This window comes from Phalacrocorax carbo, chromosome 4, assembly GCF_963921805.1.
Source record: "Phalacrocorax carbo chromosome 4, bPhaCar2.1, whole genome shotgun sequence".
NCBI classification, from domain to species: domain Eukaryota; kingdom Metazoa; phylum Chordata; class Aves; order Suliformes; family Phalacrocoracidae; genus Phalacrocorax; species Phalacrocorax carbo.
The window spans coordinates 81,815,902-81,832,491 of NC_087516.1; the positions used below are offsets into that span (position 1 = coordinate 81,815,902).

General features: G+C 48.3%; 1 protein-coding gene across 1 annotated transcript; it reads left to right on the forward strand.

Moving 5' to 3' along the window:
• Positions 1–9,468: 9,468 nt before the first annotated feature.
• Positions 9,469–12,143, forward strand: LOC104053109 (16 kDa beta-galactoside-binding lectin). Its single transcript, XM_009514499.2, has 4 exons — positions 9,469–9,590; positions 11,038–11,117; positions 11,253–11,424; positions 11,938–12,143. The coding sequence occupies exons 1-4, from the start codon at positions 9,582–9,584 to the stop codon at positions 12,088–12,090; spliced, it is 414 nt and encodes a 137-aa protein (XP_009512794.2). The 5' UTR covers positions 9,469–9,581; the 3' UTR covers positions 12,091–12,143.
• Positions 12,144–16,590: the final 4,447 nt, after the last annotated feature.

Genomic DNA, 16,590 nt, shown 5'->3' on the forward strand with positions numbered 1-16,590 from the left:
CAATGGCTTCTCTGTGAACACAGGGTTGGGTGATCTTGTACAGGTTCCGCTTCCTTCATTAGAGTGCTTGATTTGACCTGGTAGAGCAAATTTCTTTCTGGATGATTTAAATAAGCCTAAGGCTCATAGCACTATAATCTTGTATTGGGTTTTGGCAAAGTCAAGACATGTAAGCTCCTAACATTAATCATAACTTCCCTACTCTACAGCCTATTCATAAAATACAAGAAAGTAAAACCTTTATTTGTGGAATAGTCCTTTACCCTGCTATTAGTTTACTCAGCAGTGTTGGCACTGAAGGAAAGTACAAAACTGCTCATGGCAAATTAGTCTGATAAATCTTTCTGAATGCTTTTGTCTCTATGTGATAACATTTCCTAGGCAGATGTGTTTGAAGGCCACAAGCTATTTAAAATCAATTCTTTTAAGAAGTCATCCTTCCTGTTGTGAAGGAATTGCTCATCAAAACTAGTCTCAAGTTCTTCCACACAGCATGTCAGTCTGTGGGGACTGGCCTCAGTTTGCCTTTGTAATGATCCCATGGGAAGGAACGACTGAAATCCTTCAATATGTGTCACAGTAGCTTCCCCCTTGCTGCCAGGCCTTTGTCAAAACAGCTATTGGTTTAAGTCTTTTCTTTCAGTTTTCCTGATACACAGCTCTAGACTTGGGGAATATTCGGATAAGTCTGATACCAGAAAAGGTATATTATGGTCTTTAACTTAGCCCAGAATATTCTAGTGAAAGTGGGAATTAGAAGCATTTGCATTAGTGTGTGTCTCGGGCCTGGAGTCCCATAATAACTCAGCAGGGAACAAATAGCTTTGCACAGCCAAGCACAGCGCAAGCGTTATCACAGATTGCCCAAAGTCCGCACGGGAGTTTCATGACATGGGTAAATAGAAACAATTGCTTAGGGGAAATAGGAAGGTCTAGTTTGCCTTACAGAGAGGACAAGAAATACCTTTCAGCCCTTAGTAGGGAGTATTATTGCCACAGGGACGCAAAGCTGTGTTCCCTCCACTAACAAGCACTTTGCCCTCCTTATCTCCCTAGGGTTTCTTGCACTGCCTGTGATGGTATCTAATGTGCAAGGATTTGGGCTGCTCTCTTACCAGGTGCAAATGAGCGCATGGGGCTGCTGCCTTTGTCTAAAGTGCTGACAGCAGCCTTGCTCTTTTGGCACCCAGTCTTTAGCCACCGGGAGCCAGAACTGAGTCCTGTGGTTAGTTTCTTCTGTCCCAGAACAAAATGGGGAGCTGATAATGATGAGGACAGGGTTTGTCCTCGGAGCCAGGTGGTTTGCAAGCCTGCTAGTGCCCAGGGAAGACAGTGGGGCTCCAGAGCAAAAGCCCAAGGGAACAGCAAATGCTGCTGCTCACTTGCAGCCTGCAGGGCTCTGATAGAGGCTGTGCTGAGCTCTGGGGCAGCAACAGTCCCTCCCCCGTACCACCACTCATTTCCTCTCTTGCAGCTTTGGTCTCCCTGTGATTTTACCCAAGGGAAAGCGTGCCTGTCACTGTGGATTGCTTCCTATCCCTGCCTGGCTATGCCAGGGCCTCTGGTTCAGTCCACACGCACATCCATGTACATGGGCTGGGCAACCAAGGTGCGATCCTGTGCTGTGACCCTGATTTGACCCCCAAAATAGCACTACATCTTGTGTCCGAGTGAGGCCATGTCCCTTATCCAGTGTCTGTGCTCATGCCAAGGGGCAGCAAGTCACCCCAAAGGCAAGAAGACCTGCTGAATATTATTGAAGAGTGTAAAGTACAAATCCATGCCAACACTGGAAGGGGATTAACTCTTATGTAAGAAAATACGTATAAAACAGTCTGTCTATGCTAGGAAATAATCTTGTTCTTTTCCTTCCTAAATAGATTCTTGTATTAAAATACTTAATCGGCTGAGTTTCTAGCTCTGTTCGTGAGTCATAACATCAGTGACAAAGCAGGTAAAGCTTGAATCTTGTTTTAGAATATTTTTTTTACTTACTTCATGCTGTGGCCAGAATCTTTTTGTGGACCCACCCAAGAGCTGCAAGCGAGAGCACCACAGACTTCAGGGGATTTAGGAGCAGGGTTTCTGTTCTGCCCACAGTGCTTAGTAATGATGCTTTTGATTCCAAGCAGGACCCACTGAACTGCCACTTGTAGTTGTATTTCTCAATGTGTGTGTATATGTGTATTTCTAACTGGCTCTTTCTTCTGTAGCTATCAGCCGAGATGTCACCTTCCAGCCGTCTGAGAAATGTCCTGCATCAATAATGGGAGACAATCAAATGATCTGCCTGCATTTGATACAGATTTACAGCTCCTGTATTAAAGGGATTCAGTAACGCTAGTCATAAACCTGAGTGTATCTTGGTTTATTGCACTTCAACAGTCAGAGAAGATCAGAGCTTGTTTCTGAGGCAAGGGAGCCCTCATGACCCAGGACTCCGAGCAAGTAAACCCTAAATCTGGCTGATAAAACACTGAGGGAGAAGGTGGCAAGAAGGGGAAGAAACTTCACTACAAGTAGCACAATTTTGAAGACCTTCCAGTATCTTGGGGCTCAGAATGCAGTGTTAATGTTTATTCCAAGTTTGTTACATTTTTAATCAACTTGCTCTTTCCAAGGCTTTTTCCAAATACTTATTGACAACTTTCTTTTGCCTAGAATTGAATTTCAGAAATTTGAGCCAGCTTTAATACAATCCCTTCTCACTGTGGGTGGCTCAAAGGAGACAAGGTCTGGCACACACATGTTTTTGTGGGAAAGAACTCCAGATGGCTTGAGTTTCTAAACCGTCCTGGCACGTTGTGTGTGCTATATGTCAGGCTGGAGGAGAGCTCTTGTATATCAGTCCAGTTTAAAGTTGCTGGAATGCTTTTGTGGACACTGGGCTGGTGCAGAAGGCTTGGTCCCACCCTATTCAAAGTTGTTGTGAGGTATTTCCCCCACTGATTTGAGCAAAGCTTCCAAAGAAGCTACTTTATAGCCCCTCGGTACAAGGGAAACCCCTGCCCTGCAGGTTTTGCATAATTAAAGTGACATGAGAAAAATGAAGCCTTGAAGTCATAAGGAGAAAATACAGAAGGATCAGCAGATAGTGTTTCTGTCAGTTGCTGGGGGTGTGTGTGTGGGAAGAGTCCATAGCCAGTGCTCTCTGCATCTCTGATATAAGGAGAAGGTGGAGAGGATGTCTTGACTACTGCTGTTATCAGCAATTGCAATCCAGGTTACGCTTGCCCAAGTTTCCCTGCAGCTCTCGTGACAACTTGAGGATGTGCAGTCCTGTCAGTGTAACTGTACCGCCAATGGGCCTGTGGTTAGCTGTACTGGCATAGCAGACAGCTCTCCAGCTTTGAGCACAGCACACTTTTCTGTGGCGCAGCAGGTAAATGATGCTGGCCTCTGCTGCAGATGACCATGCACTCCTTCCAAAGATGGCATTTGCAGGCACCTTGGAAGGTGCCAGATCTGCTCCAGGGACCTCCAACTCCTGCTTTCTTCTAACTTCAGCAGTACTAAAGTACTTCAACCTGAGCAGTGCAGTGCTGCTTCTGCCTTCCAGCCCTGTTGATGCCACTCCTGTGTCAGATAACAATGAAGGAAGTAATGCTTCTTGATGTGTCTGCTGTGACAACAAAGATCCAGTCCTTTGGCCTGGAATTGGCCAAATGTACAGTTATCTTTCAGAAGAGCATCCCAGGTTTCTTTGCAAAATCCAGGAGCTTTAACTTTATGGATGGCACTAAATGGTAAAAGCCAATTTGTGAGTAGAAAATGAAACGAAGGCTAGACCCTCAACCTGTGTGCAGTTACCATAGTTCAAGACAAAAGCTACCCAGAAGGTATGCTCCAGTGATGATCCTCCTCCACAGATGTGACTCCTTTTATTTTTAACCAGAACAGGCTATATTATTTGCAGTCTTTCTCCTCTTGCTCCACTCACGCTGGGTGCAGACCCAGCTAAGCAGCTCTATTGCCTGAGTACCTTGGGGAGGGCAATGCAGATGCACTCCCTTCTAGCTTTCCTCACCCCTTGCACTCCAAGAAAACTACTTCAAGGCCTGCACAGATTTTATTCAGCTGGTTAAGGATAGGGCAAGTTCCCCATATCACACACTACCTCCCCAAAAATCAAACCCAGCTTTTCTGGAGCTAGACCACCGGAATATATAAGGCTTGGGAAGTGTTGCTATTCTACTGTGATACTCTAGCGAAAAGTGTTTCAGGGTCTGTTCCCTGTCACAGAAGGTTGCAGTGTGGTCACAGATGTAAAGTAAATAACTTTAAGGAAAACAAATAATTGAAAGTGCCAGAGCTGACAGACCTCTAGTAAACATGCACTCGAAGGGTCAGTAACCTGTGGTCTCTGCTATGAAGTCATACTGCAGTAGCTGCTATAGCCTCCAGCTCAGTGCAGGATCTTGTTGTTTGGGGCATGGTGTTACAGAGAACAAGGGCAGGTCTGTCCCAGCTGACCTGCACCTCGCACTCTAGTATGGTAAGAAATGGGGAAAAGAGTGGCCTGGCAGGTGGAGGTGCAGCCTGACACTGCAGCAGCAGGGCAGCATCCTGCTTTTTACTGCTTTGTTGCAAGCATGATGACTTCAGAGGAGAGATTAACCCCCCTGCTGCCTGGTGAGCTACAAGAAGGAGGAAAAGATGTATGTGGATTCATAAGTTCAGAGTAGCGGGGACCTCTAACGAGGAGCAAATGCAAACAGCTCCTTTGAGATGAGGTAACAAACTGAGCAGAGGTGTTTGCCACCTGCAAACTTAAAAAGGTTTGGGGAGAGATGCTGAAGTGAAATAAGGCCCAGTTCCCCTGGGTAATTAACAATCTGCTCTAGTTAAATCTAATCCACTGGGAGATGAGAAACACAGGGATTGTCAGCTTAGGTCAGTGTTAACGAGGAAAATAAAATGATGAAACATACTTTAAATCCCATTGAAGGGAGCAGCAACCTCCTTTCATCACTTTGAGATAGTGCAAGAAGTTCTTTATAATTAACATAACATATAATTAACCTGGAATAGAGGTGCTTCCCTTTTAATGTAGGGAAAGCTGAAATTTGGAAGCCCTCTGGGATAAAAATGCTGTAGTGACATGTGGACATGCAACCCCTGCTGGCACCCAGGGTGGACTGGACTTTCAGTCCTTCTTCCTGTGAAGAAGGGCTTCCCTGCCCTGAACTTCCCTGTGAAGCAGTTCTTCAGGAGGCTTAGTGCCTGCAGACTTTGGGAGGGCCTCTCAGCCTCCTGCCAAATTGGACTGTGGCTCCAGAGTCATCCTGTGTCTTTCAGGAGCAGGTTAAGGATTTTCCCTGGGAGTCCAGCTCTATTTCCCTGTGGTCTCCAAACCAACCCTGAAGTGTCTCCCATGGATAGCATAGGGCTGGAAGATACCATGGCAGTGAGAGTATTGTTTTAGTCAGCCATGCAAGGGACCTTTGGTGCAGAAGGGTCCAGAGGAACTGTGTGCAGCAAAACTCTTCAGGGGGTGATGACTATCCAAGTGAAAAGGCAGAAACCTATCAATGAGACAAACTAATATGCTACAGGAGAAACAGGAAGAGTCAGGCAAATCAACAGCAGTAGCAGAAGATTGCTTAAGTTAAAGTTGCCAGATATTCTAAAAGGTAGAAAACAGCCTTGTGTGTGTACGTATGTGTATATCTATTATGCTGTAGCAGCATAATATTTAGGTTATGAGAGTTACCCAGGGGCTACTGCTGAGACCAGGATCCCGTCCAGACAGTATTGACACAAATATTGCCTAAAGTCAGTGCAAGAGAAAGCTCCTGTCTTTGCTTGATGAATGAAGAATGAATTTACAGAGGTGAGAACAAATCTTCCCTAAAGAAAGTGCAAAAACTCCCTTAACTTACAGCAAACTGGAAGCTTCAGCTAACACTAGTAAAGTGTGAGGAGTGTTTTCTGTCATTATTTTACCAGTATAATCCTTGCACTAGTGAAAATTAATTGGAGCAGTTTTTCTCCCTTCCTGGCCAGCCGAAGCGGTCAGGTGCATGTCCCCACTGGTGTGATGGTTGAAGCAGTGGTGCCCTCCCAGGGAAGCACATGTACAGTACTGCTGCGCTGGAGCTGTGGCCAGATGCCATCTCCAAAGGAGGAGAAAGCTACTACCTGCTCTTGCAGCAAGAAGTGGGGCCTCTTTCTCAGCTACAGCAAGGATTAACTTAGGATATGTAGCACCAACAGCAATCAATGTACGTGGGTTCAGTGCAAGGCAAACCAGGCATGGACACTGAAGAGCCAGTGGCGCTGGTCTCTACACCCAGTGTCATGCAGGCTAGAGAGTACGCCATACTTGGTGAGTTAGCCAGCAGCAGAGGTGTGTTCTTAGACCTTCCAAAACTGGGGTGAGCCATTTCTGATGATGAGAGTGATTAGCCAGGAATGTGACTTGCCAAGGTCTAGGGTATGTTCTATCTCGTGGAAGATTAAAAAGAGTAATGATCAGCATGCTAATCCTTTATGTGTTTACATTTTCCTAAAGCGAACCTAGGGCATTTCTAGGGAGCTAGAAGAAAATCAGACTGGCCAGTTGCTTGGCTTCAGCCTGTACAAATCAAGAGATTAATTAAAAGTTTGGGCTGGGGACCTGGTGCTGGGCAGAGCCCATGTTCTCAAGCAAACCTGCAAGACTGGGTGCTGGGAAGGTACTCTTAATTTTCCCCACAGAGGAAAATTCCTCTGGGCATCACCCTCTGGATGAGCAGGAGATGACTCTTTCCTCCCTGCTTCTGCCAGAGCTGCCTGGTGAGTGCAACACTCTTCCCCAGAAGCACTTGAGGCGCAGTAACTCCTGGAAACGGGAACGCATATGTGATATGCACCCCAACCACTCTCTCTCAGGGTCTGTACATATTGCAATCCCTTGCTACAAGCCAGATAAAGCTTATGTGGGCTCTTCTCTGCTTGCCGTCTTCTGCCCAGGGTTTCTTCTTGGAACATGACCTGCTAGTCCTGGGGTGGAAGAGCAGCCTTCATAGGGCAGCATCTCTCTCTTCCACCCCTCCCAGGCCTCAGAAGCACACCCTAATCCTCTGCCCACCTGATGTGAGCTCTATGTTTTCCCTTAGGCACAAAACTCCCATCCTAGGAAGAGGAGTGCTTTGGGGCTGAGTTCCTTCTCTGTGGGCAGTGCAATGTGTCCTCTCCCTCATGTTGTGCAGAGGGCCTGGGGTCACACTTGGCGGGGTGGGGCTGGGCAGTGTGGCCTTTCTTTGCAGCTTGTCTTCCTCTACAAACTCTCTCAAAGGGAAGGAGACCCACTGGGGAATCTTTTCCCCTCTTCTTTCCACCAGAGGCTGCAAAAGGGAAGATGTTACTTCTTCTGCCTTCCCCACCATTGGCTTTAATCCCTAGGAAAAATGGAGGGCAGTTTGGTATCTCAATCTTATATTCTGAGAATAAACACTTTACAGATTTCACAGGGGGTAAGACCAGAAGTGTGTTAAATCAGGGGCAAGAGTAAAGGGTTTGTGGTTAAATCAACTAGGCTGCCAGTGCAGAGCACTCAAGGAAAACAAATAGTGCAGTCTCCATGTACTATTAGAAAGGTATTTCTCTGCCTGAACAAAAGGATCTGAGGAGGCGATTTCAGGCCAGAAAAGCAGCTCACAAGAAATGTGCATTTCAGAAGGGGAGTCAGCATGGCCAATGTGATGGCACTGCACGGCCCCAGCACCACAACTCCCCTGGCCAGCAGGTGTGTCTCCAGAAACACTGCAGAACTGAAAGGAGGAGTCTCCAGGGATTTCACAGAGCTGAATGGAAAACAAATGCAAAAACCCAACTGACCAAACAGAATTTGCCCAACAACTTACACGTGGCACCGAACAGGGCAACGACTGCACAGTAACTCAGGCACACAGAAAGCAGGCGTCTAAAGCCTATCTGTAACACGTGATCCCAGCTAACATAGTGCTAGAGACTGCAAACTTAAGGTGGAATTACTTGGGCTTTCTCCAAACTCTGTGGAGGGGCCTGCCCTCAGTGGCATTTGCAACCGGCCCCAACTCTGCTCTTGCAGTTAACTCCCTGCTCCAGCATGGCTCTGTGTGTGCGTAGCACAGCCAGGGAGTTAGCTGGAGGCCAGAGCATGTGTGGGATTTTCCCTGTAGTACTTTCAGTCAGCATTTTGCCTTCTTTTATACACCCCAGTCACAGGGCTCCAATTCAGGCTTGTGACTTTCTAGTTGAAACGCAGCTTGGCTTTGCTTCACCCAGAGTCATATGGGATGCTGAAATGCCAAGGGACTGTTCAGAAATGGGTATGGGGGAGATCTGAGACAAAAGGCTGGTGTCAGGAGTCAGGATGCTGTATCTATAACAGCGAGCATGCTCTAATGAAGTTCCAGCAGCCTCCAATGCAGCAGCACGTTTCCTCCTGCTACCTAGATATAAATTCCTGTGCTGTTTCGTAAGCTGCCCTGTGTAGCCCCTCCTAAAGTTATCTGCAGATAGGTATCTCAAGTAGAACACTGCATTTATATAGCAACTCTGACTGAAGTTTTACAAGTGGGATTGTGAAGCTGCACGTCATTAACATCACTTCATGTGTGAGGGAAACTGAGGCACGGAGGCCTGAGGACCCTGCTAAAGCCAATCCAAAGCTACAAGCGGCACCCAGCTCATCCAGTCACGCAGACCCACAAAGCACTGCAGCTGCTCCCACCTTCACCTCCCTGCAAAGACCCTCGGGGCAGTGATGCTGTGTGCTTTTAAAGCGATGTAATAAAGGGGAAAAGCAGGCATTAGGGACTAGCTGGGAAAGAGCCTCCTTTCTTGCCGGCTGCACTCAGCCCTGCCTGGCCTCTTCCTCCACTAACAAAGCATTTCTCTTTTCCCTCTGGAGTCTTTTGCAAGTATAACAGAACCAGCCAGATCACGCTACTTTTCAAAAGCCGCAGCCTGAATTCTCACATCTAGTAGTGCCCCACACAAACAGGCTTAACTTTCAGGCACTTTTGAAATGCTGGCATAGAATATAACAAACCCGTGGGTTTTATTTAAGTACAAGTAGTAGTGATTTGTACCCAGGGGGTCCCGTCAGTCCAGGCTCCTTGCAGGCATGAGGCTGGGCTGGGAGGATGCATACACACATACTGTCAGACGCAGTCACTCTGCAGCAGTAACATGAAGACTCCGACCCTGATTTTAGGCAGGGCTCACTTAACAAAAAGCAGCCACCTCTCTGCAGGCACAGAGCCACACTCTGGCTCCCGGGATAAGAGCTAACATACACTGCGTAACAGCTAGAAGAGCTTACAGTAAGGATTTCTAGGATCAGGCAGAAGAAAACAATTGCTAGTTTTTAAAATCATACACATCCTGCCTGCAAAGAACAGTATGAATAGAGATCTCCCACTGCCCACATTAAATGGCTGGGAAAGCTCTAGCCCCAAACAGCTGCAACTGATCCCTTTCTTCACCCCCCCCTCCATCATGTGATGGTCCTGCCCAAGTGATTTAAGCTGCGGGAGCTGGGTGCTGAGTCACGCTGGGCTGTGGAGCAGGGGCTTTGGGGTGTCCTGCCTGGTGGGGCTGGTGTTTGCAGCATGGAGCAAGTGAGTGACTTCTTCAAGCTTGGTTGGTGTGCCAAGCAGGACTAGGGGTTGGTTGCGTGTGGGTTTTGGGCTTGGTGCCAGAGGTAGGAGGAGAAAAGGATTAGCCGAGAGGAAATGCTGGGCTCGTATATGGCTGTGGGAGGAATAGTTAGGGCTGACCAGCTGGTTTTTTCCCTCTTCTTCTGTAGCATGTTATCCAAGTGGGGAAGCTGCTCTAATGCATGCTTATATCTTTGAGTACTGTTTTGGGACCTGTTTACAACTTTGCAGTTTGAATATCCTTTATACCTTTCTTTTTTCTTCTTAAACTTTGTATTTCTGTTCTGGAAAAATGTCTTTTGGGTATACGACTGGGCTAACTCTTAATGCAACCGCAGCAGAAAGGCGAATGGCAGTGTATTCTGACCTACCCCTGCCTCCCTAACTTTCCTTGAAAGACCTGCTGTGCATTGAGGCTGTGTTGCAGGCTGTGCTCCAGCACTAGAAACAGAGCCAGAAAGCAGGGTTAGTGCCATGATGATGAACAGGTTAGCGACTGGGGGATATCTGCCCTTAGCAGCCTGTGCTATGGGCAGGGAGTAGGCATGAAGACAAGCACTGGTGGGGCTGGGTGGCAGTCCTAGAGGAGTACTGGCAGCTGCTGGGCATGAGCCTGCGCAAGCCAGGCGAGGGGAACTAGCTGAAGTAAACAATAAAACTAATTTGAAATTAGCCTTCTTGCCTTATCTGGTATGTGGTGAAGTGGAGCTCAGCATCATTGCACATGTGCCTGGAGCACTGGCAGCAAAGCGTGATTTGCCTGACCTCACCAGACAGCGTCTTCCTTTCAGCTGAAGGAGGCTAGTGATGTGAAGTGCTGTTTTGGGAAAATGTGGCTGGGGGAGTGAAGAACTTTCCTCTGAGGAAAGGATCAAGTCCTCTTCTCTGCAGCTGGAGCTTCCCGGGGGGTGTTTCTTCTGCTTTACTGGGCTGCAGCCAGAAGTGGGCTCCACTGACCCCTCTATCTGTGTGTATGCTGCTTTAATACAGGAAACCTTTTTGTGGTTCCTGTCACATAGAGACCCACCGAGGGAAGGGGGACAGACCTAGTGGTAGAAAACTTTGTAACTAATATTAATCCTATGCTATTGGCCCTGGCCACTGCTGACCTGAACATGCAGTCTTGCTTGCAAGAATGTCTTCTGCAGCAGCCGGTAAATCAGTGCCCATACCCTATACTTGTTATAGCAGCTTGAATCGCCTCCTTGTCAGCTGATATGGTTTAATGGGGTGGGGGACCCCAGTGGGGTGGTGGCTGTGAACTAGGTTTCCCTGGCAGAGGGCTAAGAAAGGCAGCTATCGTGACCCAACCCTTCCTCTAGCATGAAACCGCAAATGCGTTTGGGTCTGCCAGAGCTGGCTTGTGCCTTGGCCCAGACAGACTAACTCCTGTGGTTTGGCCCTGCAGGGACTGGTCGTTACTCAGCTGGACATCCAGCCTGGTGAGTGCATCAAGGTCAAAGGGAAGATCCTGTCTGATGCCAAAGGGTGAGTGAGAAGATGGCCAGTGGTTTAATGTGGTGCTGCGGGAAGCCCGAGCTCCTGCTGCGTTCAGCTTGTCAGTGCTGGGTAGCCAGAGTGGCTGTGCAGACACGTCCTTCACACTACTTCTCTGTTTCCCAGGTTTGCTGTGAATGTAGGGAAGGACAGCAGCAACCTCATGCTGCATTTCAACCCTCGCTTTGACTGCCACGGGGATGTCAACACCGTTGTGTGCAATTCGAAGCAGGATGGCACGTGGGGTGAGGAGGACAGGAAGGCTGATTTTCCCTTCCAGTACGGTGACAAGATTGAGGTGAGTCCCCAGGGGTGTATGCCAAGGCCCAGATCACTAATGGTTCAAGAGCACAGATTCTTAATGCTGCCTTTTACCATTGTGGTGGAGAAGGAGCAGGCAGGGAAAGGGGACTAAGCAACAGGGAAAGAGTCTTGCAGCTAAAGCTAAGCCATCGTGTAGACCTGGTCTGCTCAAGCCAATGCCCAGCAGCTCAGATGTGTTAAGTGCTCCACTCTGGCCTTCCTTTCCAAGTCACACCAGTAAAAGCAACTAAAACACTGACCTGAGATTCAGACTGGGTCTGTCTCATTGCTTCCTTGCAGAAGCTTAGAGCTGACCTTGGGACAGAGCAAACAAGCTTCTTCCCCTGCTATGCCTCTGTTGGGCTGGGAGGAGGCTGAGCTAGTGAGCAGGGCCTTGATACCAGCAGCCAACTCATCTGTCCTGCCCCCAGGCTGGAGGTGGTGGGGAGTGAAGCTTGTAAGCTGTGACCAGTTAGCCTTTAGCCTTCCTTCTTGTGGCTCTCTACAGATTTGCATCTCCTTCAATGAAATGGAGGCAACGGTGAAGCTGCCCGAGGTGGAGTTCCAGTTCCCTAATCGTCTGAGCATGGAGAAAATTGAATACCTGGCTGTGGAGGGTGACTTTAAAGTCAAAGCCATTAAGTTCAGCCAACAGCGATAGCTTGTTTAGTGTTCTCACCCTGCATAGCGAAATAAACCCAAACTTGCAATGGCTGCTGCTTCTGCTGTTTTCTGCTCTAATCTGCTTGATCCTGTGTGTGCTACAGGGGTGGGCAGTGGCAAGCGGGCATGTATCCAACTATGTCCCTCCTTACACTGTGGCCTTGCAGCTGGTACTGAGTTAGACCATGGGCCAGACAAAGCATGACTGACTGCGAATAAAGCTACCTTAGCAGCAGTTGCTCCCTTGACCCTGTTTGCAGTGAGTGGTCCCTGGCTGTTTGCTTTCTAAACTCTGGGACCAGTCCCAGCCAGGGAAGCTCCACCAAGTGTGTGTTGGGCATGCATTGTGCCATTGCTGACCAACAAGTGCTGCTCACATCTCTCTGCTGGGGATGGGGGACTGACAGAGAACAGGGCATGGCTTGCGCTCTTGTAAATAGCTTTGCTTTCTGAGAATGCGCTCAGAGGTTGGGAGCATTGTGGGCTGGTGCCAGTGTATTTAAGGAGTAGAGAAGTGAGGCAAGTCAGGCTAACTGCTCTTGCTAGGGGAAGAAGCATGGAAGGTAAGGTAAAGCCTGACAGCTAAGGAGTGAGGTCTTGAGAGCATCCATGCTGTCTGTGCTGCTTCATGAATTGTGGTCTTTACCTTGTCAGAGATGCTGTATGATACACCATGAAGTCAGTTGTTTAGCAACATGATACAGGTGACAAGCCATGTAGCAGCCTGTGGGCCAGTGTCTGTTAACACTTGGCTGCTAAGCTCCAGATAGAGCCTGAGAGCAGTATCAAACAGGGTTAGTAAAGATATTGAATCCTGAGGTCACCAAGCACAACTAGCTGTAGTGAGGCTGACTAAAAAGCTTAGCAAACAATCTCTTTGCTTACAACCTCTTCGCTCTGCTCGTGCAATGCCTTGGAGTGTCTGCTACTGCTGTTCCCCGGCTGCCTGCTAGCTGTGCCAACCCAAGGCAGGGCTCAAGTTGGGACTGCTGCAGCATTTGAGGACCTGATGAAAGGTAAAGAAGTCCTGCCTGCTGTGGAGAGTGGGGAGCCTGGGCAGGCTGCCCAGGTTTGTGGCTGGCTCTGTGACTACTGAAGCTACAACAGTGCTGCCCCAGCGTAGCTCAGCTAGGAGCTGTGCTGGTGAGGTCTTGCTTAGCCAAAGGCTTCTGGGGTGGTGGAATTTGACTCCTCTTGGCTAATCTCTCTGAGCAGGGCTGCATTTGCTGCTGCTTTGAATAGCTGACCAGTTGGCCCAGCTGCTTGGGAAGGGGCAATACCACTCTGCTGAGTATTTCAGCCATTTGAAGGCTTTTTATGGAGTGGCTGACATGCTGCAAGCCTGTTGCCTTCATGTCGGCACAGCTGCTGCATGGTAGTAACACTGTCCAGATCCGTACTGCAGCAGCTGCCCCAGAGCTGGGCATCCCCATGGGTGATGGGGGGATTTGCTTTGGAGGGTGGACCCTCCTGCTTTACTGATGTCCTTGTCTCTCTGCTGTCTGATAACCCTTGTTATCGAGGCCTTCTTGCAGCTCTGCCAGAAGGACATGAGTTGTAGCTGTCTTGCCAGTCACCCTGGGGGCACAGACATGGTGATTGTGGATAGATGGGTGCTTCCTCCTTCCTCTTTGCTTGCCAGACCTCATGCAGCTAATGATAGCAAGGGACTAGGTGTGCAAATGAGGAGGGCTTCTGGGCATCTGTCCCTCTGGGGAGGTACGTGTGTCTGGGGAACACCAAAGGGCTCTGCTGCAGTGTCAGAGTTCAGCAAAAGCTTCCACTGTGCACCTGCTGCAAGGGTGAGGAAGGGGTTGCTGTAATGTATCCCCTGTGTGGGAGTAGGGCACAGACAGCACACAGAGTCTGTGTGGCAGAGCCCTGGCTGTGCTGCAGGACTGTCTCGTTTGACACTGACAGGAGAACAGATACGGGTGCTTATAATTGCTGTTCTGCGTGTACTGCATTATTTACAGGATAGAATATTAGGTTTTAGAGGATAGGATGTGTTTACGAGGTGAAGGATGGGACAAGTGTTGCTGATCCTTTGTCAGGAAAGTTTTGAGATTTTTTGGGAGGTTATTTGTACTTGGGGTTGGGAAGAAGATGGCTTTTGTCTTGTTTCCCCCTCTCCCTGTGTTACATTATCTGACAGAAGGTAACCTAAATGAAGAAGTGTACAAGTACTTAAAAAGTATGAGGCCCTTGTGTTGTGGAGGTATGGGGGAGCTTACAGCTGGTCCCTCTGCTCTGTTCCTGGCTGCCCTGATTAGATGAGGTATATTTCTGTCAGCACTGACAAGAGTAAAGCTGATCTCCTTTTTGCTTGTTAAGCTGGCAGTCCTGATTTCTAGGTACATTAGCCACAAGTGTTCCTGACGGCTATGCTCAACGTACAAACACTGCCTTCATGGGGGCCACCTCTGACTTGTACTTTCCACAACAGCTAATTAGGCTTATCCTGCTCTCTAATGCTGGCAGCTATGGCTAAGGAGACCACAAAACAGGAGAAAGGGTAGGAAGGAAGCATGCCTCTGCCAGCACTTCCTGCCTCTTGAGTTTTGTTCTCCCATGTCCCAGAACTATAAATACTCCTGTTCCTATAAGTCACAGTGGTAAACAGGCAGAGTAAATGCAGAGTGCCCTGGCTGGCTCCTAGAGTGATGGTAAGTCTTCTTGTCTGCTAGAGTGATCAGAAAAGCAAGAACACTACGCCCTGCTGCAGGCAGGGGGTCATGGCGAATATAAAAGCAGGGCTCATCCCTGCCAAGTATGCTCTCCTGGAAGTGCATGGTAAACTCAGCTTGTCAGTGCCTCTGGGAGGACCCTAAGCCCTGCTTGCTTTGGGGAGGAGCAGAAAGCACCACAGCATGGCCTAAGGGTGTGGGGTTTCTTTTTATTGTTTGCTTTTATTTAAATCCTGCATTTTGTGTAGTCAGCCTTGCAGTCCAGCAACACATCCTGGCAGGAGCCAAGAGCCTACAGGAAGAATCTGCCCCTTGGTTGCCTGAACACTGAGACTGAAGTTGAGGGGGGGAAACAACACTGATCCCTGGTGAGAGGGATGCGTTTGCGGAATCGTGCAAGTCTGCTAATTTGTACTCAGCCTCCATCCCTGGCTATTCACCAGGAATCAAAGCTGCATCGCTCTATTTCCTTACAGCATCATGGTGAGGGAAAATGCAACTGTGAAAACCCGGCAAAACAGCTGGGAGGCTGTGTTATAGCATGGAGATTTAGACTGACTATTAGGAAAAATTTCTTCATGGTTGTCAAGTATTGTAACAGGCTGCCCAGGAAAGTGATTGAGACAGCATCCCTGGAAGTATTTAAAAGATGTGTAGATGTGGTGCTTAGGGACCCAATTTAGTGGTGGACTTAGTAGCACTAGGTTAACGGTTGGACTCCATGATCTTAAAGATCTTTTCCAACCTAAATGGTTCTATGAACACAAATCAAGTGATGTATGTTATCACCTTATGACTAGGAAGAGGAGAACAAATACCCAATTGTAGAAAAGATTAATTTGGAAACAGTAGATGTGACAGGAATTGAAGTCTTATGCAGGACCTAAAAGAGGAGTGATGGCTAAGACAAACCAGCAGCTTTGTCTTCTCAAAAAATAACTTCTCCCTGAGCAGTTCACATTAACTTCACTTGACAGAAATAGGCCATCCAAATGACTCTAGCTACGCAAGCATGCATGTGACACTGTTCAGCACAGCCTCGCAAGACAGTTGCAGGGCAGTGTGTGTCCTGAAACTGTGCATCGTGTAAGTATGTGCAGTGTGTGGAAGGAAAGTGCTGGGGTAAGCTGATGGGCAATTCCGGTTGTGGTGGGACATGGGAAGCCAGCTGGGTCAGTTTCTGTTGGAATTTACAAATGAAAAAAAGATACAAGACAATTTCTTCCAACCAAGAGACACATGAAATTAACCGGCATCTGTTGTGCAAAATGAAAAGGTGACCACCAGCCAGCTTTGCAGTGTGCTGGCAGTCATGTTCTTCCTTTGTCTCCTCACCTCCTGCTTCCTTGCCCCCAGTTTCAACACTTAAAAACCAAAGGGAACTTCTGTAGCTTACTGTCGGAAAGTCAGCCTCAAAGCGTAAGCTGTGTTATATGATAATTGGCCCACCATGTGCAGAACATGGGAAAACTTAACCATACAATTCCCGTTTCCTGTAGCATGATGGAGGGCTGAGCACAAGGCTGGGCGCTGCTGGCATGGGATACCAGGCCCTTGGGATCACCCAGGTACAGACCACGGTAAGCTGCCTGTGAACAGGAGCCAAGGATGAGGCCAAGCCTGGCCATGCTGAGCTCCCCTCGATACCTGCAGCCTCACATCCCTGCATGCTGGGCCCTTCCCTTGAGGACATCCCTGTGGAAGCCAAACCTCCAGCAAGCCTGTTTTCCAACAAACTGGCACATTTTCCTCATCAACTGCAGGCACAGGCTGCAAAGCCTTCCCACATGAGGGGAAAAAATGTATAAAAA

Coding starts and splice junctions, on each gene's coding strand:
- LOC104053109 (XM_009514499.2), top strand. Junction 11,118..11,252: donor ATCCTGTCTGATGCCAAAGG/GTGAGTGAGAAG, acceptor TCTGTTTCCCAG/GTTTGCTGTGAATGTAGGGA. Junction 11,425..11,937: donor AGTACGGTGACAAGATTGAG/GTGAGTCCCCAG, acceptor GGCTCTCTACAG/ATTTGCATCTCCTTCAATGA.